The sequence below is a fragment of the Brachyhypopomus gauderio genome, unplaced genomic scaffold (assembly GCF_052324685.1).
Source record: "Brachyhypopomus gauderio isolate BG-103 unplaced genomic scaffold, BGAUD_0.2 sc66, whole genome shotgun sequence".
NCBI classification, from domain to species: Eukaryota; Metazoa; Chordata; class Actinopteri; order Gymnotiformes; family Hypopomidae; genus Brachyhypopomus; species Brachyhypopomus gauderio.
In genome coordinates, this window is record NW_027506887.1 from 1,849,769 (window position 1) to 1,863,078 (window position 13,310).

Here is a 13,310-nt window from a genome sequence, read left to right on the forward strand (position 1 = left end):
GCAGGGACTTCACAACATGCTTGAGGTCAGCCCCTTTTCCCCTTCTTACTAATTAACTGAAAAAGAAAATGTCAGGTAATCACATGGAAAACTGAAATTTCGGCCTTTACCCTGACCTTTACCCAGCATGAAAAAGTGTTTAAAGAAAAGTCAGTGTATGTGTGCATGCGAGCTTGTATGTTTCCAAAAGGTTGTTCTGAAGAACAGCCATTCACAAAAATCAGTCACAAGCATAAAAACAAGTCTGGTTACAGACCTAAAAAAAACCTAACCTAAAAAGAAGAAGTGTTTGTTACCCATTTGCCTCAGCATTGAGGGAAAAAAAAACAGTTCCTCTTTACACTGGAAAAAAAGCACCAAGCCCATCATGTTCTGATGTTTGTCCAATATAGGACACCATAATCATGCGTCCTTCGCTCCATTTATTGTAAGGGTGACAGGTGTCGTAACACAAACCGCCCATAAATAGAAACCCCATGTGACTAGGTGTCATGTGAAACCCTGTCCTGATCTCCTTCATTCAGGTCCAACACTTTTTTTCTTGCATTTTCCAAGTTGCAAGTTTCAAGTTTCTGTGTCGTTTGCAAAACATACAATGTTGGTCACTTGCCAAAAGAACCAGAAAAGCAAAAGGCCAGTTTAATGGCACACGGTCATTCAGATGTTACAGGTCAGCCTAAAACTGTTGCCTTAGACAGCAACAGAACAGGAAAGGCTTTCTCTGATCGACACCCACAAGCATAACATCCTGAACACTGGGCTAGACGAGCACTTCCCACGCAGGCCATTTTAACAGGAAGAATGGTGATACAGAAACCTGCAGGCTTCTTCCACTGAGATTTCTCCTTGCGAACACCACCATGTTGCAGAAACCTAGCGAATCCGTATGACGAGGTGTAAGATGACGGAACATAATTGGAGTCCAACAAATTGCAATAAGGATTGCAATACGTTAAAAAGTGATTAAACAGTAGAGTCTCAATCAAAAGTCATGGATTAAGAGTTCATGGCTGAACACGGTGGACTTTAACCCCAGGTTTCTTTTCCTAGTTGCACACTAGTTCGAGAAGCAGCTCATTCTTTGCAGTCACACTGAGCATGAGGAAAACATTCCACAGCCATCATGCACACCTCGCCGTGTCTCTCGAGATAAGATACTACAGATGCCAAGCCAACAGACATCATGAAGCCTCAGACATTTGAAAAGTACTGGATCTTGTGATCCTCCTTAAACAGAAACGACCAAGTCTGCAATAGAACTCATTAAAACCAAGCTTTGCTTTGTGACCATTACTTTTTTGGAAATGTTATAAAGGCAAGAAAGGTCAAATGCTGGTTTAATCAAAATAGCCCTAATCACAAAGCTCCATGCATGTAACTAGGGCTGGGTATTGATTCAAATTCCAAGAATCGATCCGATTCCGATTCTGAAGATTAAGAATCGATTTTTTTCGATTTAATCCGATTTAATCGATTCGATCCAATTCGGGGTTTAGTGTTATTAAAAATGTATTTGAGCTGTTTCCTGACTGTGTACAGAAGCAACATGTTAAAACTAGTATTATATCGATATTAATCAGCAAATAGTTACTGGTAGTTGGTAGTTACTGATGGCTGGAAGACTGGTGAAAAGGGTCATCATAAATCTACCTTCAAGAAAGGTAATCCAGGACAATAAACAGAGGACATCTTTGAGGTGTCTATATCTGCAACAGTGGGCTCCTACTGGGACACTAACCAGTGCATTATTATTATGATTTAAATAATTAAGAATTCACCCATAAGCTGTTGCTACCAAATGCATTTTTATTTTAAAAGTGCTCACACTTAATAAACTGAAAGTATAAAATGTAAACGTGTATTTTTCTTTAAAGTGAGAATACAAGAACAGAACTCACGTTACAGTCCCCGACCCCTCCGTTTTGGGCGTGTTAACGTCGTCTGCGTCTAATCGTCTACGTCGGTGTATCTCCGTGGGTGCGGGTGCGTCTTGTGATAATCCTCACCTGTGGCTCGTCTCGTCACGTGGGGTTTATGTGGTTTGTCTATTTAATTTGCACGCGCGCAGCGTCCTGTGCTCGTCGTTGTTTGAGTGACACATGTTCTATGTAAACGTGTTTTATGTGCGCTGTCTGCGCTTCGGTAAATGTAATAAACGTAACGATTTGGAAAGTGCAAAGGATTCTGTGTCGTCCATCGCCTTGCGCCCAACGTTACAAGAACATTAAAAACTTTTTTAAACTGTAAAAACACTGGGTAAACGGTCAGTGACACGGACTAACTGTAAATAGTCACTGACACTGGATAAACTGTCCTTCTGTTTTTAGATTTCCGATTTGACTATCGTCGTTACCGGCACTGTCCGACGCCAAGTCGTTTTACAGTTAGTTAGACCGAGCACGCCTGCGTGAATTGAGGCGGAGTAAAAGTTCACTAAAAAATTGATCTTTGGACGTACGAATCGATAATCAGATCATCATATGCGAATCGATTCTGAATCGGAAAATCTATTTTTTCAACACAGGCCTACATGTAACGTAGAGAAAGTGATGTTAAACTGTTAGCAACCAACACCATTGCCATCTTGTATGAAAGTACAACCCAACTGTCAGTCCACACTAGCCAGTTACATTCACAACTACTGCCCCATAGATAGTGAGATACCAAATTCTTAAACAAGAAAGTGGGGGAGGGAAATAGAATATTTAGAATACATTTTTTAAAATTAAGAGTATTTATTTCTTTACCTATTTGGAGTTTGACAACCAATTTGCTCCCATTAGCAACTAGGAGCTAATTCAACTGCCCAAACATAGTCTAACAAATGATAAAATCTTCCTGCAGCATGAGTGTTCGTTTCCTACCAATCATCAGGTAAGAAACAGCAACTACATTATACTGACAACTTAGATGGAGCTATTACAGAGCTTTTTCTTAAGGGTTCTCAATGTTTCCAATCAAACATGATATTCCTTAAAAATAAAAGGCTTAACAATAAGCTATGTAACAGTAACCTTTCCTTTCAATGAGCCCTTGTGTGCATGGCTTTTGAATGTATGGTTAAATCCTAATTACAAATGTAATAAAAGGTCAGTCTCCAGGTAGGGCTTCTGGAATGTAAACCGATAGGATGTCTTGTATTGCTGAGCCAGATTACATGTTTAGCATGCTAGTTTCAGATTGAAGATTCATAGTGTAGTCAATAGAAATTCTGTCAGACTCTTACTATACAAACGCAAGCTACCAATAGCCAAGGGCACTCTTGTGCCCAAACCCCTTCTACAATAATCAAAATAATGACTTCCTTAGGATGAATTCACCTTGCAAACAGATGTGCCCTTCGTTTAGGTTGATCACATTTTTGGTCTTGCAGAGGTGGAGAATTCTGGGCTGGATTTGAAACAAATTTTTAACACGATCATAACAACAATATATCTGTTTTTCCACCCAAAAAGGGAACAAACTGTGATTCAAAAAGCTATTCAACAGGTGTAGACATGATGGTCATAACAATATTGAACAAACTAGAGTACGTCTGCTGACAAATTTCAAAGGCCTGTGGTTAAAGCGGTAGCAGCCAGCTATGAGACAGGCAGACGTAGGTTGGGGACCTTTACCATAGTGAGCAATGAAGGATGCAACAGTGCAAACAAATGAAGAGCAGCATGACTGTACGAGCTTTAAGTAGAACTTCTGCTAGTGAGTCCTGAACATGAGTAAGCAGAGGCCTTAACACAACCTGACAAAACCAGGTGTCACAGACTGGGGCGTTATTAGATCACCCTAACTGAACAACAGAAACGCTGTGCTGTAAACGCGTTTCTCCGCAAGATGAAGGGCTGCCCTAATTTCTAACTGAGCTCAAAACGTTTCCGCTGCCGTCACACCGAACTGATTGTCCACTTCTATTTACCCGACATGTTTCCACAGCAGACACTGTTGCAAAGCAGATTTCCAGATGATGTCATATGGGCTGACGTCAGTGCATCTCAGAGAGCAAAGGTCAGGGCAGGGAGGACCCAGAACACTTTAACGGTACCCACCCCCCCAGCCCAGTGGTTCGAACAGCCAAAAAGCGGAGCTGCCGATGTGCACAGCGGGCATGTATACGTCAACAGACTTCAGAATGGAAATGACAAGGAAGATCAAAATACGGACTAAAGGATTAAGGTGACAGGAACTATGCATGGGTGTGCATGCAAGGATATGTGCAAGCGTGTCAAACTTGATGCCATCCAGCCCTTAGTAGGACACTTGCACCTTCCGAAACCAGCTATATTAACCAGCATGCTGCACTTATGAGCTGCAACATAAATGAGCTGCAACATAAACTGGAGTTTACAAGACGATACAAGCTCAGAGGTGAGCTTACACACACATTATATTCAAGTCCGTCAGGATTCTTATCATGAACATCTCTCCACTCAACATTTGCTTCAGGTGTTCGCACAAGTGTGTGAGACAGAAGGCAGCCATCAGCACTGTACTGAAGTCCTAAAAAAACAGATGGTGATGCCTTCCTCTGAAAATGATCAAATCACTGGTGTCTAGTGGCAATATGGCTTCCTCTCTGACCATTATCAAAATGAGATCAAACAGTAGTGCAGCTAAAGAGAAACGAAGGGAAAAATGTAGCACATGTGATGGGGTCTGAACAAAAAAAGATTTTATGCAAAGAAATTATTTTGCTAAATAAATATTTCAAGGTACAAAACAAAAAAACTGTTTTGTTAGCAAATGAAATCTGTTTTCCAGCTGACTGTGGCTTCACCTCTACGATATTTGTTTTCCCTGTGTTAAAGACCCCATTTGACCTCTATAATCTTAACAGTACAGTGATTATGGGGAAGTGTGTAGTGCCTAGCTGACATGCTGATAAATTAGTGGGCATGTCCCAAACAAGGCAGGGCCACCAGGAAAGAACAGATAAACAAGCATGATCACAAGGCTCCCACAGAAATAACCTCGCCTTGCAGCATGGAGACGTCCAGCTACACATATCTCAGCTAGGTAAAGAACAGAGTATGAGCACTATTAAACACGGTTTACCATTTTCATATTTCAATAATAAGCATGATTACCGGAGGCATACATCTGAAGCGTCATCTTAATCCACTATAACTTCATTACCTAGTTCAGTGATCCCAATTCAACATTACTTGAAACATTAATTGTTCTTGTAACTACCAGTGATTATCACACCAAGGACAGGCAATCCCACTTCAGATATAAACAGCAGATAAAAGCCTAGATGTTATCCGTAGAGAATAAAAGGACCTTACAAGTTATGATACCAATCAACTCAGAGCAATACCAACTTCTGTAGAGTTCACATTCAACTATGTAACTGTAGATCACAGGAAGTCAGGCAGGCTCTGGTTTAGAAGCTCGCCTGTGGCTGCTGACAGGTTAAGGCGCAAAGGCGTTCATGGTGGCTCTATATCCCTCGGGATGGGCCAGTCAGGCTGAAACCTGCAGGCAAGGCTGTGGTGCACTGCCACGAAATGCCGCCCGGGCTTGGGAGACTCTCTGCGGTTTCCTGAAAGTCTTCCATTTTCAGATGGGCCTTTTGTTGTCGTGCAGAGGGCATTTACCTCGAGGGATCCGAGCTGCTCCGCACAAGCCTGAGCACGAAGTGGCATGCGTGCATACGCCAACACTCATCAAGCGCTTCCATGTGCAGAAGATCAAGACCAGAGCCCCAGTCCCTCAGCATGCACAGACAGCAAATGATTAAAAAGAACCCATAGTTCAAAGTGGGGAATCGCAAAGCTTCCTGCATGTGACATGACATTGTCAGGGTTGGGTTTTTGGAAGTCCATGCAATGAAGGAAGTGTGTATAGGTGTCTGCCTATAATTCTGATGTGCTGCACGAGAACTTAAATCTCCAAGTAGGCTAAATCATTACTGCACTCTTGCTGAAAAACAGAAATGAGGAAAGGCAGAAGCAGATCTTGCTCATTCACGGGTATAGCAAAAATTAAAAAACAGATCTCCAATAGATGAGGTAGCTTCAGGTCAGCCATGATTCATGTTCCCCCTAACGTATTGATCAAAGAATTCCTGACACACGCTGGAATAGGAAAGCTAAATCTTCCTCCTTGCTTATGTGATCATTCTTGTGCTCTCCGATAGCCCCACTGTCTGTGAGCCTCTCTCCATTACACTGCCAATACGTCTGTCCCTTGCTCGGACACATACGCACGCACACCACACACGGCTCCTCTGCAGCTAATGTCAGTCAGGCCAAGAAGAGGTGATGAATGCGAGGTGGTGCGCGATCTGACACCAAGCAGCAGAGTGCTCCAGAACAGGGACAGAAGCCCAGACAGGGCACTGACATCACCACCATTACTGTTAAAGCTTAAGTGACTGCACAGGGGGCCCTGCCAAAGGGCACAGAGGGCCAGCAGCGGCCCGAATGTACTTCATCCACTTGATTTGTTCACCACTAGAGCTTGCCAGATTGCCAAACGTTAAAACACCGAATTTGGCATTCAAACCAACTTAATTACGCAGTTATTTTGGGGCTGCTGTAATATTGGCAGTCGCACCCAAGGCCTTGAGACGATGAAACGAGTCTCTCCTGCTGCCTTAAAGGCAGCAGATATGAGCCAGCCGCCAACAGCAGGCTTGACTCAGCAGCGAAGTACTGAATGAACGCCCGCACCTTCCCTCTACGTCACACAACAAGACAGCTAGTGGGAGGAGAACAGAGGTGCAAGTGCTTTGACCTTTGAGACAAATAAACATTTGTGTGCTCTGGATCCTGTTAAGTGATCCGATTCTTTAAGAACACTCACAGCTGGAAGCACCCGAGGTACGCTGCCAAAGACTGTTACTACGTTCAATAGTAAACCCGATTCATCTGCGCTGATTCTATGAAATGTTCCGATTTCTAAAGAAAACAAATGAAAGGCATGCAAAGTGACTGAACCGCAAGGTAAACTACACTACATTAGTCTGGGCACGTCATTCATGCTTTGGAGGTCAGGGTATGCAGTAGCTGAAAATGTACCTTTGGTCAGTGTGCCAGTAAAGAGATTTATATCACAGTTGCGCAAGTGCGAGTACATTTGCGTCAATATTAAACCCGTCTTTCTCACGGAACCGATGTATTACAATGTACTGCGCGACAAACTGAAGACTAGACCAAGGTATCGGCATCAGGCTTCAGAATTTGAACTAATCTTTAAATGATTGATTAACCCATACTGTTTTTACGCCAATGTAAATCCTCCTTTATGAAAAGAACACGAGACAAGAAACCCAAAACTTCGTCTTCACATGCGAGTCGTTCACTTGGTAAACGTTACACTATAAACATTTTGTGAAGCTAAAATGTCCAAAGGCGCCTTTCGCCATCTACACTATAAATAACATCTGACAGGTGACTCCACAAACGTCCGGCGGACTAGAAGGCAGCCTACAAGTCCATTTAATCAAGTCTCAGCGTATCTACAGGTCTCCCCATGTTACCATCACCCAGTGTCTTCAAATGAACACACGGAAATGTCCAAAAGGCGGTTCCTCTCACCTTCAGCGCATACTTGGACCCGTGCTTCTTCTCGAAGATCTCCAACACCTTCCCATTGATGCCCAAACCAAGAACCTGGCTGGTGACCTTGTAGTCGTCTGTTATAGCGTTTTTCTTTATTTGAAGCGTCGGCTTGGCGTGAAACTGAAGAAACTGCGCGGGGTTCTGCTGCTGTTGCGGCTGGTTCGGAAACACCGGCTGGTTTTGGGAGTTGGACAACATGGTGAGCGGACGGAAACGAGGAGGACGCGGCTCCTCTCCCCCTTCGCTTACGGAGGACCAAGTAGCTAGCGCGTTTTCCTGAAGTTTAGTCCCCCGGGCTGGTGAAGGCCAAAAAAACAATAATACATAAATAAAAAAAGAAAGCCGACTCTATAGCGGAATCTCGCAACGCTCATACACAATTATAAAAAAAACAGAACCAATAAAACTGCCTCTTCGGTTAGTTTGGACAACTTGACTCTAGATGGGTACGTTAGCTCGTAAGCTAACAGCTAACTGGCTATCTAAAATCCATGTCCAAAGTCGGTTCCGACTATTTCCGCCTGGGGAGAAAAAAACAAGCAGCATAGATTATTTGTGGGTCAGTATCGCCGACAGATCCAACAGTGTGTTCAAAACAAGAGTTCAACAACACTGAAAGGCACAATATTGTTAACAAGACGACAATGGCGAACGGTAGCTAACCAGCTAGCGCTCGAGCACACCGACTGCCCCTACGTTACTTTCGACCAGTGTCTCGTGGCGCTGCCTCGACGTTATTGTTTTTTTTTTTATCTTGACGTCACGCCAGCGGCTGGAACGCTGATGCTCTTAAAGGAGCAGCGGGACGGGCAGGTCGGCTCGCGCGTCTCATTCCAATGACCAATAAATGACTGCAAATCGAGAGGATAACGTAGACGTTAAATCAAAATTTCTTTTGATTTAATTTATGTAAACGTCTTTCAGGCGCATTGGGGGGAGGGTTTGGGACGTAGAACTGCTTCGTAATATATTTCGTTCAAATATGTTGCCTATATGATGCCCTTTATGTGTTTACATTTGTATTTATAAAATCGTGTATTGAATGTGTATTTATAGAATATAACACGTATTTATATAATAAATATGTATTTATATTATCGAACTGGTTAATAGCATATTCCAACAGGTGATCTTATTTCTTGTGAAATTGATTGCAGGAAAGCAATTAACCACACGATGGCACTATCTGTAAGGCTACAAATATTTCTCAGCAACGTCTTTATTCCTCGAATTCACAGTCGAGTCTGACACGTTTTGAACATTTTGCATCTTTTTTTTTTTGTTGTCGTTGTTGTTCGTCGCGGTTTAAAATATAGAAGAATAATACTCTCCATAACACAATGACACATAACAGTTCATTGTTTCAATTCATTGTTGTTTCAATTCATTATACTATAATTATAATTATACTATAATTATACATTGTACAATTGTTTGCTATCTGCCATGCATTCAGTCGAATCAAGTTTAGTTTTAAATTAAATCTCGAAGGTTTTAGATGCTTACTCTGTAAGAGACAAAGCATGAAGAAACGATGCAAATCTGGACTAATTAGATGTACATGTTATAATTTGTTAAATCTTATTGACATTTTTAAAACATATTTTATATATTTAGTGTGTTTTTATCTGCGGTGTTGTCTTTCTGTACGCCGAGCTGCTGCAATATGTAAATTTCCCTCTGGGTTTAATAAAGTGATCTATCTGTCTATGTAAATTTCTTCCATGTCTGATTCTCTCAAGTACTACGGATTCATATTGTGAGACACGAGAGGGCGCCATTGACTCTGTCTTGAGTTTAAGCGATTTGGACATGAGTACACGTTTAATCTACGTTTTAAACTTAATTTGTTTTTGCACGTTATGAGACAGCAGGAGTCAAGTTATAGGTTGTTACCTGGTCAAGTAACCTGTGTGTTAATGAAAAGTCTGACACGAGAGTTGTATCTTGGGTAAGAGGAGGAGCATTCTAAATACTTTTAACCCCAATAAACTAGGTAATCAGGACAGCTTTTGACATTATAGCGGATGCTATAACTACCTTCGTAATGCTTTGCTAATACTAAATCAGACGATAAACCGTTTGATGTAGCTATCGATAAGTAAACACACAACTTCAGGTTGTTTACAGTGCAAAGTCACTCATTTAAAAGGTTAAATAAACAACTTCACATTTATAGCATATATTGTATATATAAAGAGTACTCAAATCGTAGTTTGCAGGCCCATACCTTTCAGGGTAAGTCATGACGTCTCGTGGTCTCGTGAGTATGTCAACTCAGCCTCTGTTGGTGCAGTGAAAATGGCTAATAAGATAAGTACAATATTCTATATTTCACTGACATACTTCATCTCTAACTTAGTGTGGGTAGGTTTAACTGTGATCTATAGGTCAGTTATAGACTTAAAAGTGCAGTGTAGTGCCAGTGTGCAGATGCATTTTTAATCGATTGTTATAAATTTAAGTCCTGTTGTATAACCTAATGGCAAATTTTACTGAAAAATATTTGATGGAAGCAAATATGGAATGCAATATTATTTACATTCAGTAAATTGCAAATTTACATTCTACATGAGAATAGTGATTTTATCAATTGAGTTTATTTGAGATTCTTTCTTTCAATACTTTTTGGAAGAACATATTTTTATGGCACTGATACATTTTTCCTGTAGCATTAAACCCCGTGGCCGCGAAAATGTCTTCAACAAATGAGATTCCACTTTCTGAATCCTGATAGGCTTACAAATAGAGACATTTCATTGGCTAGCAAACGATACATTAATGAAAATACAACTCATAATTATGTAAATAAATGAAAGTCCGTTCATTTTGAACTCATACAGTACTAGAGTGGGCCTGACTCATTCTACCTTTTCTATGCTAGTGGCTATTTAACTACAGAATCCTCAACACTACACAGTCGGCCAATGCCATCTATACCGTGCGCATGCCGTAATGACAGGTGTCAGAAACATGAACGGTTTCTCCGAATACAAAGGCCTCTATGAGAGCGGTACTCTTTCTGTTTCTCATACGGTCTCTTGGCACGAGCTTGTCCATTGCTTTCCAAGCCAAATTGACAGCATCTATTTGCGGTGAGCTCCGCCGGGCCTGCTCGCCTCCCAAACGCTTAAAGCATCCTCGGCCGGCGCACGCCTCTATATCGAGGTATGGGTCTGATTTCATGTGTAGTCTATGCTATCGTCTTGCTTGTGTGAGTATACCATTGTGAACCCATTGCACCCAGTCATCACCCAACCGCTATGATTTGATATCCCCTCTAGAGACCGCTCTAGGGCAAAATGCATCAATGATTTATAGGAAGTAGGACTTATATAGATGCTTTGTCTAAATCCGTGGCGATTATTTATGCATCGCAGCAAGGTTGGCAGACATTGCCTGTCTGCATGCTCCAGCCATGCCGACTCCACCTGCAGGTAGTACAGGAGACAGGCTTATTTTTATGTTATTAGAGTTATTAGAGTCTCCCCAATTTAAAAAAGCAGGGTCAGTATGTTCCACTTCTCCAGAGACAGGAATTTAGACTCTGTGACATCAGATACAGTTATATTAACAGTAACGACAAGCTGTCTCGCCAGGGGAAAGCAAAATAATCGACAACATCAGCATCAAAGTCCTCAAACCAAACCTTTACACAATTACCAGCAATAAATACAAAAAAATGTTAAGACCACGTAAAATGCGCATGATATAAAACTCAGTGCTCCTTACTCTGCAGTGTGCATGTGACATTTTTATCTGCCATCTGAATGCTTCATTAGTGAGGCACTGGCTGCTTCTCTGTGCCTACAACTTGTTCATCTTGCTGTTGTATTTTCTTAAAGGTCAAGTCTTTATTTTTGTGGGCTTTTAACGGAGCTGATATCTTAAAAGCACCGCATATACTCTGGGACTGCTCAGATGTACACAACCAGTGCAAAAATAGCATCACACAATGTCATCCTCGGAATAAAGAGAGTGAACCTCTCAAAGCCACACTGCAGCTCTGCATGTGTTCTTTGGTAAGCTATTGTTTATGACAGAACACAAAAACCTAACATTTAAATGAACAACTTGTCTGGAGGGTCTTTACAACTGTTATCTGCCATTGTGGTTAGTCATGTGACATGGGGTGGAATTTCCCAGGGTGACAGTGTTCACTAGTTGTTGAGAAACAAAAAAAGCACTGGATACAAATAAATACACTGGTCTGGAGCAGGTGTGTACCACCTTCCCAGAACTCCCAAAGAAAGCAGAGCTCGGCGAACACACCACATCGTCCTTACAGAGCCCTGGAGTTTTGGGTTACAGGCAGGCTGCTCTCCCTGGATCCATAAACCAAGCCACAAGGGCCTATGGGGTATATAATGGTTCCAGGCATTGTTTGTTTTATTTCATTTTTACTGTTTGTTGTTTTCATTAAGCTTATTATGTAAGTCAAACAGGCTGACCAAGTGCCAATTCGTCCTGTGATGTAGCTCGGAGTCTCTTTTATTAGCTTACAATACAAAGAAACAATAATGGACTAGACATTCCTATAAGAGAAATGTACTATATCAGTATGACACCCTCATATTCATAAAAAACAGTCATATGCAAGTATAATTTAAATTATATAAGACAAGTATCGTAGTTTCGTTAATATTTAAAGAAACATACGTTCAGTAACTACAAATAGTTCCCAGCCACATAAAAAAGTCAGAGGAAACAATGTTTGACATTCTTTTTTATGATTCAGAGAAATACCACAGCTAATGTTTTCTTATATGTTTCTACACATCTGAGATGAGGTGATGATCTTTACGATCCAAAACAAGTTGTGACATTTTATTGATGTCCTGAGTTTGTTGGTATATCATCATTGCCCCAAGCTGTAAAGCAGAGGTGGGGACTCGAGTCACATGACTTGGACTCGAGTCAGACTCGAGTCATCAATATTAAGACTTTTGACTTGACTTGAAAAAATATTCAGAGACTTAGACTTGACTTGGGACTTGAACCTGTTTACTTGCAAAGACTTGATTTTTTAACCCCAAATCAAAATTTTAAAACGCATATTAATATTTATAAAGTGGGCCCCATTAATTTCATTTCCGTCTTTCTAACGCAGACCGGTCCTATGCTTTTCCACACTCTGTACGTGTGTGTGTGCATGAGCTGCAGCACAACCAATCAAATGGGGGGGGTCAGCGAACGTGAATTGTTACCGGGCGGGGTGTAAAATGGACACAAATTAAGTATTATATCGAGTATTATATGAATATTTTTGCAGCTAAGTTTAAAAAATTGAACTGTGCAATAAAGAGGTGTAATTTTAATTTTTTTTATACTTCGTGTTTTCAGTTGCACATGTTTTATCAAGATTTGAGGAGAATACAGATTTAAAAAAAAACACATGTCTATTATTTACATTTAAAATATACCTGCAACATTGGTTAAAAAAAAAGACTCGAAAGGACTTGAAATTCCAAGTTTCAGACTTGACTTGACTGTTGCCCGTCTTGACTCGAGACTTGACTTGAGTTGACTGTCTTTGCTTGAGACTTGACTCGGGACTTGAGGATAAAGACTTGGACTTACTTGAGACTTGCAAAACACTGACTTGGTCCCACCTCTGCTGTAAAGAAAGCAGTGGTTTCTACTGGGTTTTTATAGTGAAGCACGCTTCATAGTGTTTCATCCAGGATACAGGGGAGGTTAGCAGTGAGGTTAGCGGCGAGGTTAGCCACGAGGTTAGCGGTGCCACAC

At 41.2% G+C, this 13,310-nt stretch overlaps 1 protein-coding gene across 1 annotated transcript in view; it reads right to left on the minus strand.

Annotated features, from left to right (window-relative positions):
* mapkapk2a (MAPK activated protein kinase 2a) overlaps positions 1-8,295 on the minus strand; it is a 34,570-nt gene extending 26,275 nt beyond the window's left edge. The window contains exon 1 of the mRNA XM_076989152.1: positions 7,539-8,295. Coding sequence (XP_076845267.1) covers positions 7,539-7,760 — 222 coding nt within the window. The 5' untranslated portion in view covers positions 7,761-8,295. The remainder of the gene's footprint in view (positions 1-7,538) is intronic.
* Between the last annotated feature and the right edge of the window lie 5,015 nt (positions 8,296-13,310).